Below are 17,916 nucleotides of genomic sequence, written 5' to 3' on the forward strand. Positions count from 1 at the left end.
TCATTAGGGTAATTAACCTAATCCATAAGTATCAGATTAGGGCGTGCTTGTGGCTGATTCAGTTTCCTTCTTCAGCAAGCTATCTTCTGGACCCGGCTCACTCGGAAGCGAGTCGATTCCCTTCGTTTCGACCGGAGTCGAGGGTCAAACCAAGTATGAACCCGGTTTGATCATATTTTCTCCATATCAGGTACATACCGTACCGAATTTTGAACAAGACGGTACAGTGCGATTCAGTACGGTTAAACGGTTTCCGTATGCAATTGACACCCTTAATCATGGATAGTGGTGATCCATCCACTGATGAGAGCTTGAAAATTAAAACTCAAAACATCCTCAACAATTTCCAATTGTAAATGAGAAGAGAAGAACCTGAATAACCTAATATTCAAAAGTAAAATACAAATGCCACATTGCTTCCATAAAATTAAATATTATTTTATTTATAATTTCTTGTCTATATTTCTCATTATGGAAAAACGTGGCACTAGATACACATGAGTTCATAAAAAAAAAGTATTCATGAAAGGTAAGATGGTCATTTCACACCTTGTGCCTAACGGCCCTAACCGTGAGTGAAGTGAACCATAACGGTCTACCTTTTTTCCTTATTTATATTTTGCAGGTCAGAAATAGAAATGGAAGGTATATGCCATTTATCCCCCCAAAAAAAAGAAAAATACATTGGATATATATTATTTGTTGTTATTTGTATATATTTGTGGACACGTTTTCTCTATTTATCCTTTATTTATTTCTCTGCTATATGTATGGGGACACGATGTATTAAATATTAAATACTCAAAGAAATACACCGTATGAGCATTACCCTATACGTAGGATGGAGAAAATACATACATATACGCGTCAACAAGACTACAACGTTCTCTTATCGCCTTCCTACATGGATTGACAATGGTAACGTGCGGAAATGTAAGTCTGCTCATGGCCAGCACAGCACAGCACAACACCTAATTAAGTCCAATTCAAATTTCCATAGCAAACTAACCGATGTAAGTCTTTCTTCAAAGACTTATCTTCCAGAATGAAGCAGCAAGGATGAAGAAGCTTTAATGGCTTCTAAGTTATATTTACACCTTAGCATACTATAATAGTATAATCTAAGCACCAAAACATTTCCAAGTGAATATCTACACAGATACAAAAATTTCCAAAAAACAAAATAAGACAGGATCTTCTGAGTCAGTTCAGTTCCATCTGAAAAGCATTTTGAGATCCTCAAGCCTGGTAGTTCGTTCATCCTCGTCAGTGAGAGCTCCTGCTATCATCCGTTGCTTTCTTGCTTGGATATCTTGCATCCTCTCCTCCACTGTATCCTGCAACACACATCCTTCGTCAGATTACTTCCAAGTTCAAACCCAATAGAAGTAAAGTTCCTTGTACCTTTAATGTATTTGTTTTGCTTTGCTCACTCACTCAAATTTACTCGTTTTTATGGAGATCATTGGACATTGCAAAGTTGGATAGGAAACCTGACCTTCACAATGAATCTTTTGACACGAACTCTTCGTTTTTGCCCAATCCTATGGATTCGCATTATGGCTTGTTCCTCTGATGCAGGATTCCACCATGGATCCTTCTCATTTCAAAGACATCAATCAGATGAATGAATTTTTTGTTGCATATTCTAAAATTTAAAATCATTAATTTACATGTCAGAGCGTGCAGAGGAAATAGGAGATGAAATTTACCATTATGAAAACATTAGATGCTGCAGTCAAATTTAAACCGACACCCCCAGCTCTCAATGACATCAACAACACCTGTAATTGGGATTTGGAAGAACATTAATCAATTGTAAATCCACAAACATAGAAAGAAGTCAAAATGAGCAGTTAAGATTAAGACTCGGAATGAATGTTCTGAGTTGTGAATATATATGAACTAGAAGAACATGTAAATAAAACCAATACATTTTTCTGTGATGCTTCAATTCAACATTATTAATTTGAAACACTAGTGCATTAAGATTCCATAAGGTCTATATCTACTAAGAAAGCCACACACGGGTGTCAGATTAGAGCAAAAGTTGCAAGAGAATCCATATCAAATGCTTCTATTAGAAAAAATCAATGGTTGAAACAGTCAACATTTGTAAAGCTAAAAGAGTAAGCTATAGATTTTCACCATTTTCTCTTTGGTCTCATTGAACTCCTTCAAGACCCTCTCTCTTTGCTTCTGATCCATTTTTCCATCAAATCTCAAGAATTGAATTCCTTTCTTCTCCAGAGGGTTCTGCAACAGGTCTAAAAATGAAGTCCACTGGCTAAAGATAATGCTCTTTTCACCAGAACCAGATAAAAGCTCCAAGCACTCAAGAAGCTTCAAAACCTTGCATGATTCCTTCCAGTTATCAATATCAATCCAAAATTGGTTGTTCAATGGGCATGCTATTAGGTCATTATTCTTCAGTGGTGTCCTACAAATTGGGCAGAGACCTCCTTCTGGGGTTGGCCAGCTCTTAAGCAAACACTCCCTGCACATCCGGTGTGCACATGGAGTTATTACATGATCTTCTGGAAACTCTAGGCAGATTGGGCAGTCAGTTTCTTTGCCCTGACGAATATCCTCAACGACTTCTTCAACATAAGCTCGACTTGGAACTATCTGGTTCATATTGGATGGATTAGAGTTGCCTTCAAGAAACCGCCTTGCAAGTCTGTCCAACTCTACATAGCGTTCAGTTTTGGTGTTGCATCGACTAAAATTGTCACAACAAAAAGGATCAATAGAAAGAAAAAAAAAAGGCCAAATGATTAATTATGACAACCACATTTTGAAAGGTTTTAGACTTTGAATCACCTCATGACAAGAAATGGGTGGTTGCAGCACTGCCTCAATCGGAGTAGAAGCTCAAGAATATTTGCAAAATTGTGGAGTGCCTTGCCTTGTTCAACTAACTTGTCAAATTGAACCTGATTTCATCATCACACCATAAATAGTAAGCTTCCAATGGTAAGAAACTCAGCAAATTAACCTAGCTTAAAGCTTAGCAACTAAGAAAAAACCACGAAAGAAGTCGTATGTCTATAATTTTTTCTTCCAATGACTAGTGATATTGTTCTACCAATTTCCATCAATAATGTCTATGAAGAAGATATAAACAGATAGTGAGTACGATAATGAACTTCCTCACGAATTTACCTTTGATCTCTTAAAGAGAGCATCATAGAAATCTCTTTCAACTTCAGATTGTACGCACACAACAGTTTTGATCTCAACAGCGGGGAGAACCAGAATGGGCCTGAATCATATGTAGCTATGTCATAAACATTATGAAAAAGGAAACATAATTTCTGGCACAATATTTTGGTGAGAAAGGAAAATGAACTGACCCACCTTCCATATTTGTCATTTGATTCCTTTGTTCTCCTCAGCATCAGTGGCCTAAGAATAGCCTTAATCAATCTCAGGCCCCTTTCATCGCCATTTTCATAAGGCTTTTGAATGAATTTATTCCACCTGATAAATAGGTAAATAGTGGAATAAGAACCAAAAGTTAAAACTGAAGCTGGTACCATAAGTTGAAACAGGCATTGAAGTACTAACATCAGCAACTCCCAGACACCTCCCAAAAAAATCACACTATTAATCAATTGTCTGAAAATATACATTTTCACAAGTTCCATTGATGTATCAGGTAGGATCATACCATTGCCAGTTGGACCATGGCTCAACATGCAAGAAACGCAAAAGACTGTATAGGTCTTCCAAACGGTTCTGCATCCATCAGTAAGAAGTTTCCTTAAGTTAACAATAGAATGCACATATTACTTGCCAATTCTTCAAATTCACTAATAAAAAATAACCAGTCCATGAAATCATGAACTAAACAAAGCTAGTCATCATAAGCCAAATAAATGAAACAATTTCATCAAACAAGCAAGTTTTTTATTCCTAAGCCCTTGGCTTTTAGTAACCATTCTCCAGGGTGTAAAGCAACTATGAACCAAGCAGAGAAAAATACAACTAGAAGCAACACAAACCTGGAGAGGAGTTCCTGTAAGACACCACCTGCAATGTGAGGACAACGCAAAAGCTGCATGAGCAACCATGGCCTTTAACGATTTAATTGTGTGCGCTTCATCAAGCACCACCCTGAACCACTCTACTTGGTGGAGAATGCTTGAACCAGTATCCTGTTGTCAAGAGAGAAAATAATCCATTATAATGAATAAAAGAAGTCAATAGGATCATAAAGACAATAGAGGGAAGAGTGTGATGAGAACTCAGACAGTATTTCTTACTTGTTTGAAAGCAGCACTTAAGACACCATACGTCGTCAAAACCACATCTGGTTCTGAAAACACTCTGGGGTTATTACTTTTATCACCACCATAGTGGACAAAAATTGATATACTGCCCGCCTCTGAGTGGGCTTCAAGCTCATCCTGCAACATCATTCAAATGATAAGAAATCATCCATAAAAGAAAAGGCTAACAAATGTTAAAAGAAATCAGGAAGTAAAACTCACCCTCCACTGGCTTAACAATGCCATGGGACATACAATAAGAGTGCCCCCTTTTACTGTCGTCTTGATATTCAAATGAGAGTTGGACTTACGATCATATGGGACACCCCTGCCTAGCTTTGCAAGTATAAGAGCGATTGTCATCACAGTTTTCCCAAGACCCATTGCATCTGCTAAAATCTAACAAAAAGATATACTGTGTGATAAAGGAGCTCCACACTAAAAAGAAGATATGTATAGATTTCTTTCAGGCAAGGATTCACACTGAGATGGCCTAAGGGTTCAATAGAAACTCACTCCTCCTCTGGCCATCTGCGTTGCCCTGGGGAATCGAGTAGTTGCTTCCCCTGTGAAGATGTTCACATAGATTGCAGGGGCCCTCCTGATCAAAGACATCATTCAGCACCAGCTATATTAACTTAAAAAATGAAACATGTCTACAGACTACAGATTAAAGGATGGTTCTGTTCTTTTGTAACTGCATACCTGTCACAAATACGATAAACTGCCCAGCATGGATTTAGTGTATTTGCTGCATCCACGGCATCTAAACCCTTCTCCGATTCTGTCATCCAGTAGAGAGCTTGTTTCTGATAAGGCTTTAAAACAGAATTGAGTGTGTTTGGGGGTTCCATCTCCTGAAAAATATTGAAAATCAGAGACCCAGTGTTGGATGATATATAGGTTATGTATAACAGAGGTTTATAATAAATATATAGAGAATCTTAAACACATTCTGTAACAGTACCTTCAAGTTGGATACATCAGCTGTACCAACCAGCTCATTCAACGCCGACTCTGAGATAGCTTGTTCATCGTTGTTTGGTACAGAAACCTGTTGGTTGTCCTTTCTTCTCTTAGTACTGGAAAAGCGAGCTGAACTACCCTATAATTTGCAAGAATGCATTTTTAGGATTTCGGACTAGAAAAACAGCATCAGCACAAGCTTCTCAAAGGTTAATTAAATGCAAGTGAGTTTCATGTAAAATCATGTTCATTTACAACATGGATAGTGAAGTGATCATGCAAGTACAAGTATAAAAGGCACTGACAGTTAGTTACTGGCTTTGCACAAATACATACATACGAAGGAAAAAAAACAACTACCATGTCACAACACATTTGACAAGAATGAATTGATAATTAAGGTAAGAATATGCCAGCCCTACATACTTTCAAGTTTAACTTGCGTTTTCGAGAATCCAGTTCCTCTGGTGTAAACTCTGCCTGATACAAGTGTATCATAAACAAAATATGAGTTCCAAGACATGGAAAAAATGAATAAAGGACAGTTAACTTCTCAAGGGGAGAGAAAGCTGCAGACCTTCCGAAATGGTATGATATTTAGCAGTTTAAACAAATGCGGGAGAGGCTGAGAAGTAGAGTATGGCATTGAGGATTCAACCAAATTCCACGAAGTTGGGTCCCCCTCGCTGAAAATTGAATGATGCACATAAAAACTGCAAACCCAGGGGGAAAAGATACAATTTGGTATTCTCAGAAGTGTCCGTTCTAATAGAATCAAATCAGGTTATAGCTATATATATGCAGCAAGATACGAAGATGGAAAATAGGAGAACTTGCGTTTGTTAGTGAACATCACCTTAAGTATAGTGGGATTTCTTGCATCAGTGTGAGGACTGAAGGTGTGCCCACAAAACGGCCATAGTACTTTACCTTGGAAGACCAAACAAGGGAGAGGATGCGTTTTGCCAAATCCATCGCCAGCCTCCCTATCTGATATTTTTCATAAAATTTCTCAGTGGTGAAATATACTAGAAAGTTACAAAGCCTCAATCTGCCAGCATGCATAATAGTTTAAAAAACATAAAAATAAAGGCAAAGTAAGAGGAAACAAAGGCACATAGTCACAGAGACAAACCTCTCCTGATCGTTTGGTTGAGAAGCGGACAATATCTGAAATTCCCTTAGGGTGAGCAAAATGGACGATCTCATTGAACTCTAACCTCTTCCTTTTGCAGGTGGAAACCCCCATGATGGAAGTTCTCCCCACTAGAAACCAGTCTGGTTCTTCTGGGAATTCACCGTCTTCTACATCTATGCTCAAAAGAGTGTTGTTTTCTTGCTTGACAAGAGAAGGAACCCTTTGAGTTGATTGATAACGAGGACGGGTGTTGGCCATCTGTCTTTTAATCGCCAAAACCTGGTCAGAATTTGCTGGGTTTTCCTTCAACCGTATCTTCTCCAAAATACGTACGGGGTTATCCTCAGAGCCCTTGTTGAGTTCTTCCTCTTTCACTTCGATCTTCCCAACTGTGGTCTTTGGTTCGAGAACATTTACGGGACCCATTTCAGAACCCAGATCGATTTGCTCCTCCTTTACTCTGATCATCTTCTCAAACGCGTTAACAGGGTTCTTCTCAAACCCCACTGCATGCTCTTCCATCTTCACTTCAGTTTTCGGCTGCAGGACTTTGATGGGCTCAGTTCCGGAAGAATATTCAAGCTCATTTTCCTTTGTCTGTGTGGAAATCCGGGCTCCCGTTGTTGTAATCGTCCGCTTTACATCCATCGGTGGATTTAGAAGAAACCCAGGGGTATCGAGCATCATGCTAATAGCAGCATCTGCTCTGTTTCCACAGAGTGAAAATGCCCGGAGGATCTCCGATTCTTGCACTTCCGCTCCCAGAACCGAGCGGATGATCTTGACCTTCTCTTCGTCGTCACGGATAATCGCCATCAGACGGTAGAAAGGGATGAATATCGGCAGTAAAGAAGGGGATCGGAGACGAAAGTGACTGAGGTTTGATGAATACGAGCTAAGAATAACATAAGAGAGGTGTTCAGTTCAAGCTCTAGATCAACAGAAATGAGAAAAGAAACCGCTCGGAAAAGGGAGAAACTTTGGCTTTAATACTTGTATAGAAAAATGGAAAAGGTTTGTGAATTATGGCGCGAAAGAGGACTAGCTTTTATCTCAGTTTTTCATAATGTTTCCCGGGTGCTTTTATGGGGGGACTTTTTACTTTTTCATCTTTTGTGGCGCCAAAGTGAGAGCAGTAATTTTGAGTGGAGATTGATTGATTTTTTTTTTAATTTTTTTTAATCTGTAATTTTATTTTCCGTTCAAACTAAGTGAGATCCAATACCACTGGGGGTGGTGGCCTAGTGGTTTAAAGCTCACTCCCAAGTGGTTTGGTAAACCTCATGTCCCAGTTTTGAATCCCTGCTCCTCTATTTTTTGTATTGGACAGTTGTGTGCTCTTTGGCTTAGGCATGAGTGCTACCAGCTTCTGTGGACTATACTAGGCCTCCGGTGAGGCTCGCTGACGAGGCCAGTACTTGCGCTGGTAGTGCACAGGGCTAATGCTTGTATAGGTCGCACTCGATAAAAAGTCCGAACATTGCATAGCGGGGGGCGCTAGGTCGCCGCTACTGCATCCCCTCTTTTTTCTACCAAAAAAAAAGTCAGGTCCAATAATTTCTGACTTTTTTTTTTTTTGAACACAGTTTCCGTATATGAAATAGAAAATTGTTTCAAAGGAATATTTCCTTAAACTTACAAAACACTTGCACAAAAAAGGGTGGGAAAGAGACCCACCACACCTGTGAAAAACCAAATCTTAAACGAGTCTAAATCATCTTTCCTGACGAAAGGGAGCACGTATCACCTCCCCTAATAGGAATGTGCTACTTCGACGTTTTATAATCACAAAAATAGGGGTCTTACAGATAAAAAAAAAATTAAACAAAATTTTTAGATGAGACTCACATTACGTCTATTGTAGCCCCCTCATTTAAGATTCATAGAAACAAAATCAATTTGGATGAGATTGGGTTGCGTTCAAGCCTCCTATCATTACAATAGAATTATGTATGCTTCTCTTTTTTTTTGTGTGTGTGAAAAATTTATACTATGTTCATGGTAAAAATGTCAATTCATCTACAATATTAGAATAATATTTAATAATAATAATAATAATATTATTATTATTAGAATTAAAAAAAATCCTTGTCTTTATTAAGTGTTGCTTTCAAAACTTGTTCGTTAGTGCAATCCGTTCTAACTTACAAAACAACGTGTTCGACCTTGTTACGGGAGGTGATCCAAACTCGTCATGAATAACCACGGGCTAAAAAATCAGCAATGCAATTACTATACATGTAAACCTAAGGAGATTCCATATTTTTGGATGATATCAAAAGGTGAGATTAGTGATTGAGTGTGTCAAAACGTTGAAGCAATCAAGGAAGTAGATGGCCTTACCAATAGGCAATAGGTCCCACAATATATGTGTATTAGGTCCCACAATATATATATACACATACCTATGTCTGTCACTTATAATTATCATCTTCCTTTGTATCACTTGATACATGTGAATTGTGGATAACTATTTTATCCAAACAGGGTATTCTACCAAAAAAAAGTATTCAACTCTTGACTTTATACTATGAAGTTCTGGTCAAACAAATACTTCTTTTATTCATTTTGTCTCTCAGAGATTTTTTTTCTTTTCTCCATGAATAGGTTCGAAATCAAAACACGAATAACGTACTCCATTGATTCATTTTGAAATTAGCTGGTCCCCGATGTCAATTTAAGATTTTGTTAACTAATGAGACTAGGCCGAAAATTCAAACTCTTGAAACACCTCTCCTTTCCCAAAGCTTACCCCATATATGCATTGAGAACTCCATGCTATCGCAGAAGAGTGATTGATATGTTAATACCAAAGTGGAAAAATTCTGAGTGTCACCATATTTTTACATAGATGTTTTATGTTCTTGCATTCATCACAACAGGCTATAGATCAAGTTTCCGGCCAAGTAATTTCTGAAGGCTTCAAATTTAAGGTGCTGTAAATAGTAGAACATGAGTTAGAGCTTCACTTTGCCAAGTCGAATTATGCCTCGTGCCAAACCAATCTTGGCAATTATGGGAAAGATGAGCCAAGTTGAGCAAACAAAGGGACCACCCAGCCCTGGTCAATCAAGTTCTAACCATAGCCAGAAGACCACAGATGGTTGCCAAGAACCTGCTTCAAGCCAAACTGGAATCTCAAGCATAATACAAGAGGATTGTCCTTTATGCTGCTAACAGCATATTTTACTTATTTATTTTTGCTCAAAGCAATGTATTTATCATCATTCTCTTACTCCGCTAAAAACATTGCAAGTATTCTCCAATGCTGGAGAACCAAAATCTATGTTCATAATGCAAAGCAAAATTGATTTCAAAAGAAACTCTATATTTGCATTGAAAAATTCAAGTATTAAGTCCTACTTTTCCATTAATGTTGCTAGAGGACTTCCCTATTATGGTAGGCTTTGCCTTATAAAAAAATAAAGCTTAAGGAGGAATAATTAAGTGAATACTAATCCTCGTTAGCAAGCCTACTCAGGAGGGAATCAACATCTGGGGTAACAATGGCACGCTTGTCAAGCAACCCAAGACAGCCACAATGTTTCTTTTCAGTATTGACCGCCACAACATCCTGAGCAAAAGCACAATCTGAACCTGGAGAAACCTACACAACCCACAACGAGTTAGGCATACCTCAGAAAAGCTGGTACATCATAAATTAGTGAATTCCAAAATGCTCATTGACTTTGTTAGTGTATTGCTTAGATTTTCTTGTATGCAAGTATGTTTAGTAGCTTAGAATTCTCCTGTATAATATGGCTTAGTATGATGAAGTGCTCTAAGGACTGTAAGATAGGGTTGCACTTTCTGCACTGTGGGTGTTTTCTCTTTTACTCATATTATAAACAAGAGTTTCTTGTTTTGGTCCCCTTTGGATTGATGGACAGGGGTTGTACCATTCCTTGAACAACTGACCTCATGGATCATGGTCCCCTTCCTAAAAAGTTGAATTTTCTTGCTAATTAGACTTTAGAGAAGCCCTTTCCAATCTATATTCATAGTAATAGCTTCTATATCAATCATTAGTAACCAATCACTGATATTTGAGACATGAGAATTAACATATCTGTGTATGAAGTCAATTTTACATACACACAGTAAGGCACATTCATTTGATCTTTTATACCAAAACATAGGAGAGCAGTTTTTAGGAAGAAATCCAAAAAGGCAGAAGTCTCCCTCCATACATTAGGTTCCTTCTAGTGCATAGGCAATATATTGATAATATATGTATCCATCATCCAAGTGTAAAAAGGTAGAGTCTTTATGTTTGTTTTAATTCTTGAAGATTGCTTAATTTGGGGAGGAAGAAAAAAGAGAGAGACGCAAAAGTGTGGCTTCAAATGAATAATTGTGGCATATACTCACATCATAGAGGGTATCTCCAAGCTTTAGCTTGACTGCGCCACTTTTATAAACTAGCAGTTTACCCATTAGACCAGTTGGTAAATGTTCCAAGCTACAGCCTTTCTCTGACAAACCAATATTACTGGATGGTCCTGCAGTTCCAGTTGCCTCATTGCTATCAGTCTCGGCAGCAGCTGATCGCTTTACCAAAGGCAATGATTTAGGCAATTGAAAAAATATCATTTTTTGTTCTTCTTGTTCTTCCTGTCAAGAACCACAAGCAGGTGTTAAGAGAATCTGTGTTCAGCTGGGTATGTATTGTTTCATCCTGAATTAATCAAGCTACCAACCATTAACCCAAGCTCTTTAGCTGAATTTGTAGATTTTTCAATAAAAGTTGAGTTTGTAGAAGCCTCCCCAAATTCCTGCTCATCAAGTAACACTGGAACAAAATGGATCAAGTTCTATGCAAATTCATCAATCATCGAAATAAGCTTTCTTCTGCATGCTGAACATGCCATGCCATTTTTGGATAGCATGTGTTCTAACACTTGTAAAGTAAGTACATTTCATTCAAGATACACCTTTATACCTACCTGGATTTCCTGAGTATGGTCTCCTCAGAGGAAGGCTGAGAGGATAGTAGGAATAGTAATTCTGCAGTTTCATAGTAGAAACATAAGTAAAAAAACTGAATTGGGACAGATTTCTTATATAATCTTCTCCTCCTCTCTAGCGTATGAATTGTCGTGGTCTATTGAAATGTATGTCAAAATTTTACTTACCCAAGGCTCTTTGTATTCTTTCTCAGAGTGGCTTGGCATGCTACCACCATCTGCAAAAACAAGATGTCAAGGTTATATGCATTTAAATGGCAGGGTTGGACAGTCAGATTCCAAGATTGCAAAGGAGGGGCCATCAGAAAAAGAACCTTGAGATCTATTAGCACTGGCACCTTTGGGAGGGCCATATGACCTGATGAAGTTTGTTGCTTTTCCATGACCAAATGCAACTTGCACAGGTGCCGCTGCATGTTCAGAAAGAAAAAAACAAAAATCACAAAAACTGATGAATCAAGATGATGCTGTATAAGCTAACCGATAAAAATCTTTATATTTTGGATAAACCCAATTAATACCGCTAACCAAATAACCCGACATCCTATGCTAATCATATTTGTTGAGGCCTAGGTGGCTTCTTGGCGTCTAGGCATTATGATCAACCTGGGCAACCTTTGGGCACTTGGATGGTTGTTTGCATAATTGGTATTTTAACTCTCTCTAGTGCCTTGGTTCGCCTAAGCACCGTGACAACTATGGTGCTAAGATCCAACTAACCTACTTGAACAGAACTCTTCCATTCCATGTACCCATACCATCCACCAAGGTTTCTCACTGGACCCATCATTCCAGCCCCTGATGTTCTGTTTAATTTCTCCCAAGTTCATATATCAAATGCTACTTTTTAGTCCCAACACATAAAGCATCACATTCTCTCAATCGGCTAAGAAAAATAAATAATTCAATCGTTTTCAAACTCTATGCTAAACCTCAATTACCCTCGTTGTCTATCTTTTGATTAATGAGTCAACAATTAAAGAAAATCTCAACCAATCATTAAACTGGAACTCTTAAATCAAATAAGTGGCTCACCTCATTTCAAACAATTTCTTATTCGACCAGTAAATAATACAGTTAGCACAATTTATTCCAACAAGCAACCAATTTTATTTGACTATATTGGAAATACTTATTCTGTCTCATTAGTATCATTGATTTCGTTAGGACATATGGAATAGGATTTATAACTTCATCCTAGTGGGCAAAAACTAAACACTAAAAGCATGAGTATGGCGAGAAAAAGGAGAATGTTGGAAAAAAAAAACAGTGAAAATTCAAGTTTTTGTCAAGAAACATAGTCACTGTTGATTGCGGAAAATCATTCATAATATGATAGGATTCGGCGTCCTTCGTAACTGAGAATTGCATCATTCTCTACAATACATGCACTTTTTTCTGTAGTGTTGTTTATCACTTAAGTCACCAATAGAAACAACTACTAAATGTTCTGATGCACCAATTGGATAGAATGCAGAAGAAAGAGACAACAACTAGAAACAAAAAATCGTAATCTGAGTTGGAAGTAATATAAAATTCAAAAGATAGTTATACTTACATTTCTTTTCAAATTTAGGATTTCCCTTAGCAGCATTTTCCTATAGATGCAGACCAGCAGTTCAAATCAACAAGGAGTAAGGAACAAACAGCCCCTTGGAGGAAGTATTAGGGCTGTCAATGATAAAGGACACAGTAAGTGTAAGGGAAACAAAGTACATTGATACGCTGCAGCAATTCCCTGGCCTTGACATCTTCATTCTCAATCTCACTAGTAAGAAAACAAATCAGGGAGGAAGAAGAAGATTAACAAGATGTTCCAATAAATTCTAGCAATTGAATATAGGTACGGGGAGCGTGGGGGAGGGAAGAATATTACTTCTTGATTTCAACAAGTTTGGATTCTCTGCGAGGAGGAACTTTTGGCTTAAATTTCACCTGTAGAAGCTCAATGAAAAAAAAGCAGAATGAAGTGAATCTATTAATTTTAACCACAACTGAATGAAACAAGAGTATAAAAGTTGCACCTTCCTAGGAGCAACAGATGGATTGGTTGTGGGTTCTGGCTCCATTTTTGTACCCTTTCTGATAGTGTTATTCCTAGGTTGACACTGAGAGGGGAGTGAATCAATATCTTCAAAAAATTACGTTGATGTGATTCTTCTTTAATCTCAAAACAAGATTGATCAGGACAATCACACGGACACGTCCACCACACACCACAATGCGGCTAGGTCTATCAAACAGTGTACCACCACTCTGCAATCAAAATACTCTAATATGTGTAACAAAGAAAAATAAACCAAAGACACAATGAACGCCCCAGGTGGTTCAACCAAGCTGCCTATGTCCATAGAGTAATACCCTACCCAGGATTTCGTATATTACTCAATACACTCCTCAATATTTTGATTGCTAAGACAGTCTAGGAACATCAATCACTGCTTCAGTCTGAAATGCAACTCAGACAAGGGCAACAACCCTAATCCCTTGACAAGCACCAACTTTCCCGATTATAATGTAAAACAATAATTCAATTTCCCCAAATTACATCCATGATGTAGGTTTTTCATCAATAAACATAACCTAGAAGAATATTTGACAAGAACTTGTGAATACTAGTTACCTCAACCTATGTAAGATGCACGGTAACCAGACTTGATTTCTTCAAACTCCAATTCTTCCTCTTTCTGTCTGTCTCTCTCTCTGTCTTTCAGCAATGGAACTCAATTGCGACTAGGATTTGTTGGCTTTCAGAATCACAAAACAAATTTTGATCAATCCAAAATTATGTTTTACAAATAAAATACTTGGAAAAGTTAATGAGATTCATTATGCCTAACTTAATGATGCGATTAACAATTCGGTAACTGAACTGAATCACAGTTACGATTGTGTTGTCTTTGTTCATTGATCATTTATTTCATTATACTTGAAAATTACAGTAACTTAACAATGGTGTGAAAAGAGGGATAGAAGGATATGCAAATATTCAAGAAGCAGAGTAACCGCAACTACAAAACGGAGACAGAGAGAATGTAAGAGAATGATCAACTTACCTCCAAAGACACCACGAAGCTTCGTTTGGGTTTTCACACGAATGAACCAATGAACGATCAAACGATCAGGTATACCACGTATCATCCCCGCGTCCGTAGAGCTTGTTCGTTTCTAAACCCTAGTGTTTATTATACAAAATTCAAAATTCAAAATTAAAAAAAAAAAAAAAAAAAAAAAAAAAAAAAAAACAAAAATCCTAGTGATTTAACCCCAAAAGAAAGAAAAAATTTGAAACAAAACCTTAGTTTCAAAAAAAAAAAATTGGCAAATAAAAGCGGACACAGTAGTAGCGCCCTTGCTCCCGTGTTAGGCAATGTTCGGATTTTCGAGTTTGACCTATGCAAGTATTAACCTTATGAACTATCAACTTCGAACCTAGGATATAAGAGCTACCAAACCACTTGAGAGTGAGCTTAAGGCTCTTTTTGGTATCAATTCTCATTCTCTATTATGGCTATTTAAAAAAAATAAGTACAAGAATTGATTATTGGTCAAGAATGAAAAATGGTTTGCTGACATTTGTCGAAAATAAATTATGAAATGAAAAATAAGTTTGGTATGTCAAAATGAAAATTTGTTAAAAAATGATAATGAAAATTAATACAAAAAAAAACCCCATTAATCTAAATATTAACAATTAATTAATTATCAAAAAACACATCAAACAAAATATTAGCTTAACAACATTCATATAAACTGAGTCTTGCAAGAAACACACTCACTACAATATCAATGTAATGTCTACTAAAATTAAAACTACATCAAATACTTGCAAGGAAAATAAGAGCTTCCATGATCATTTCACAATGGTGGCATTGTCTTTAAAATAGGAAATCATTTCTTCAACACCCCAAATGACCTCTCTATATCAATTTTCAATGAAGAATGTGTAAAATTAAATAGCTCATCTTATCGTCCAAGTTGATGACGTTTAAAGTTTTGTAGATGATAGCATACATTCTTCAAAAGAGCCATATAACCAGGTTGCATTTGTATATCCAGAATCAAAAAATCAATTAATAAAATGTTAACAATTCAAACAATATCTACAACTATATCATAAAAAATATGAAATGTTACCTGATGGTGGATGTGGGAAGTTCAGACGAGGAGTGTGGATAGCTTCTCATAGTATCCGATTATCATGTATTGTCCCTTCCCAACCAGTCCAAAGAAAAGTGAAGCAGATATCCAATGCTCATGTGACTCCTCATCATTCCCATTTAAAGCTTATTTTGATCCAAGGCTACACGACACTATGATATCCATCCAAGGCCACTAGGATATCCATCACAGGCTAACATTCTTTACAAAAAGAAGGAAATTTTTTTTTTTTTTTTGGCTACAGACACAGCAGTTATCAGCTGTACAGGAGTAATTATGATTTAAAGGGATTTACAAGGTAGGATATAAACATTACATCATGTAAAAAACACAGCAGCTAATGTAGAGAACAGTTGAACACAGTTGAGCTAATCTAAAGAACTGCCTTGTGGAAAAGCCCTAAGAAAGAGATCAATATCACCTAAAGACTAGAAGAGAAGTAAAATCCTACTTATAAGCTGTACTAGGTCCCTGTTTCTATTTCAGCATAATCAGTTGCTACTAATCCTAGAGAAACCAAAGGACAAAGGGAGCACTGGCAATCATGAACTAAAACCATGGACAAAGGGAGCACTATCAATCATGCACGTTATGATTCACGCACATTACATCATCCTCCCAACATCCAGAGGACATGAGCTAGGTGCACTTGCACTTCAAACATATGCCTCAGAGCATATGCTCTTGAGGCATGCCCTAAGTTGATGAACACACACAAAATGCTTTTGACCCACATCCAGTTCAGTTCAACTTTGCAAAAGTACATCACTCCTAATGGAAAAGCGAAATCATGTTCTACATCTGTAAACTCTTACCTACATTAACATCTAAGCCTCTATTATCTGTTTTCATAATTGGAAGTTTCTGGCTATAGGCTTTCTACCTCAATTGGCCAGCATGTACTGGTAGATAAAAGTTACGATCATCCATTTCATAGTATTAGTGAGAACACCATTTCACACAATTATCCAAACATGAGACCAAGTGTAAAATACCCTTTCCACTAAAGGGCCAAACATAATTGCAGCATCATGAAACAATTATTTTTGTTTCAGAGAGGAGGGCTTGGAAAAGGTCCAACATATTAGAATCAAGTAAATAAAAGAATCCTCTGACAACTACTAAAATGATGATGCTTCATAACTAACTCGGTTGGATACTGGAAAAGATTTATGAAAAATTGGTTGACTTCATCTGTGAATTCAGGAATTGCATCAGTTGTAATATTTGCAACTTCGTAACTAACCTGAGGAATCAGAAAATATAAAAAATAAGCCATGAAAAAATAACAAAGTTCACTTAATTAATCAAGGAAACATACACAAATCAAGTGTTCCAAAACAGTGTAATCATGTTCTTTGCAGAAAGCACTAATTAGGGGAAAAAATGACAAGAAGACATTTCATCCAAAGGACTTCAAAGGCAATGTGCTTCTTAAAGAGGAAATCGACAAGTGGGTTGTTAAAATAATTAAATAATTAAATAATTAAATCTGAAACACGAGAAGCAAGTGGGTTGTTAAAGAACACATCAGATTAACGGAAGATGCAATAGGAAGAAGAAGTAACCAGAATAGAGAAACGCATGCGACTCACCCGTCCCTGGTAAGCAGCTTGAGGATGAAATGCTGTGTAGTGGATCTTCTGGGTTGGACCATTCGAGGGAGCACTGGCTGCAGCAGCTTACCACCAGTACATATTGAGAGCAGCAGCCATTAAAACTTTGGGATCGTTGAGAAGCAACCCCAGCAACTAAAAGAAGAAATACACAGAAAGCTGAAATGCTGAACGGAGATGGAAAGAAAACAGAAAAGAAATGAAAACAAACCTTGGAGAGTATGATTCCTTGACGAATGTTGCAGAGTTACCGTGAGCGAGAAGTGAGAAAAGAAAAATTGCAGAGTTGAGCAGCGCAGTTCACAAGCACGTTAGGGTTTGACGTTAGGATTTGAGTTAGGGTTTGAGAGTGGATTTTATAAAATAATGTGTATTTACTATTATACCCCATCTTAATTTTAAAAATTTCAAGTAAACCTGCACATAAATGGGGAGAATGAATTGTCACCCATAATCCATAAGGCTGCGTTTATTTGCTGGAATAAAGATGGGGTGGGAAAAAAGGGGTGGGAAAATTCTTGAAAAACGTGTAGATTTCTTACTTTTCCTTTAAATTCCAAAATGGTATATTATTTGGTTGCTTGGGGTGGGAAAGTGGGAGACAAGTTTGCTGACGTGGTAGCCCAACTTTCCCACCCCATGCTATTTTAAAACCCCACATATTTGGTGGGACTTTGTGGGAAAGTTGGGAAAAGTAAAAAGTGGGACTCACCCCTATCACTTTTCCACAAAACCCTTTCCTTTCCTTTCCTTCTCCCTCACCCCATTACATATGGGACCCACATGTTTTTTTT

The 17,916-nt window shown here is 37.3% G+C and overlaps 2 protein-coding genes across 8 annotated transcripts; both read right to left on the reverse strand.

The window, feature by feature from the left end:
* Positions 1 to 909: 909 nt before the first annotated feature.
* Positions 910 to 7,329, reverse strand: LOC149029006 (DNA repair protein RAD5B-like). Its single transcript, XM_089140005.1, has 18 exons — positions 6,376 to 7,329; positions 6,097 to 6,230; positions 5,818 to 5,953; positions 5,667 to 5,720; positions 5,242 to 5,379; positions 4,980 to 5,131; positions 4,791 to 4,875; positions 4,497 to 4,673; positions 4,269 to 4,412; positions 4,008 to 4,160; positions 3,674 to 3,741; positions 3,361 to 3,483; positions 3,166 to 3,265; positions 2,824 to 2,936; positions 2,149 to 2,722; positions 1,713 to 1,784; positions 1,499 to 1,597; positions 910 to 1,337 (listed from the first exon to the last, which is right to left on the reverse strand). Exons 1-18 carry the CDS (start codon positions 7,192 to 7,194, stop codon positions 1,209 to 1,211), a joined length of 3,270 nt encoding a protein of 1,089 aa, XP_088996131.1. The 5' UTR covers positions 7,195 to 7,329; the 3' UTR covers positions 910 to 1,208.
* Positions 7,330 to 9,087: 1,758 nt separating this feature from the next.
* LOC149029007 (uncharacterized) lies at positions 9,088 to 17,465 on the reverse strand. 7 transcript variants are annotated; one of them, XM_089140060.1, is made up of 15 exons: positions 17,334 to 17,465; positions 17,102 to 17,178; positions 15,483 to 16,752; positions 14,402 to 14,520; positions 13,969 to 14,092; positions 13,370 to 13,601; positions 13,222 to 13,280; positions 13,062 to 13,113; positions 12,904 to 12,943; positions 11,660 to 11,755; positions 11,514 to 11,563; positions 11,325 to 11,385; positions 11,079 to 11,170; positions 10,750 to 10,992; positions 9,088 to 9,985 (listed from the first exon to the last, which is right to left on the reverse strand). In XM_089140060.1, the coding sequence occupies exons 6-15, from the start codon at positions 13,412 to 13,414 to the stop codon at positions 9,833 to 9,835; spliced, it is 891 nt and encodes a 296-aa protein (XP_088996186.1). In that variant the 5' UTR covers positions 13,415 to 13,601; positions 13,969 to 14,092; positions 14,402 to 14,520; positions 15,483 to 16,752; positions 17,102 to 17,178; positions 17,334 to 17,465; the 3' UTR covers positions 9,088 to 9,832. The 7 variants fall into 7 exon arrangements, with proteins under 7 accessions (XP_088996186.1, XP_088996160.1, XP_088996151.1 ...); XM_089140034.1 differs by having other exon boundaries at positions 16,655 to 16,752; positions 17,102 to 17,257; XM_089140025.1 differs by having other exon boundaries at positions 13,370 to 13,453; positions 17,102 to 17,257.
* Positions 17,466 to 17,916: the final 451 nt, after the last annotated feature.

The sequence above is a fragment of the Hakea prostrata genome, chromosome 1 (genome assembly GCF_041222555.1).
Source record: "Hakea prostrata isolate BN-2017 chromosome 1, UWA_Hpros_2, whole genome shotgun sequence".
Taxonomy (NCBI): domain Eukaryota; kingdom Viridiplantae; phylum Streptophyta; class Magnoliopsida; order Proteales; family Proteaceae; genus Hakea; species Hakea prostrata.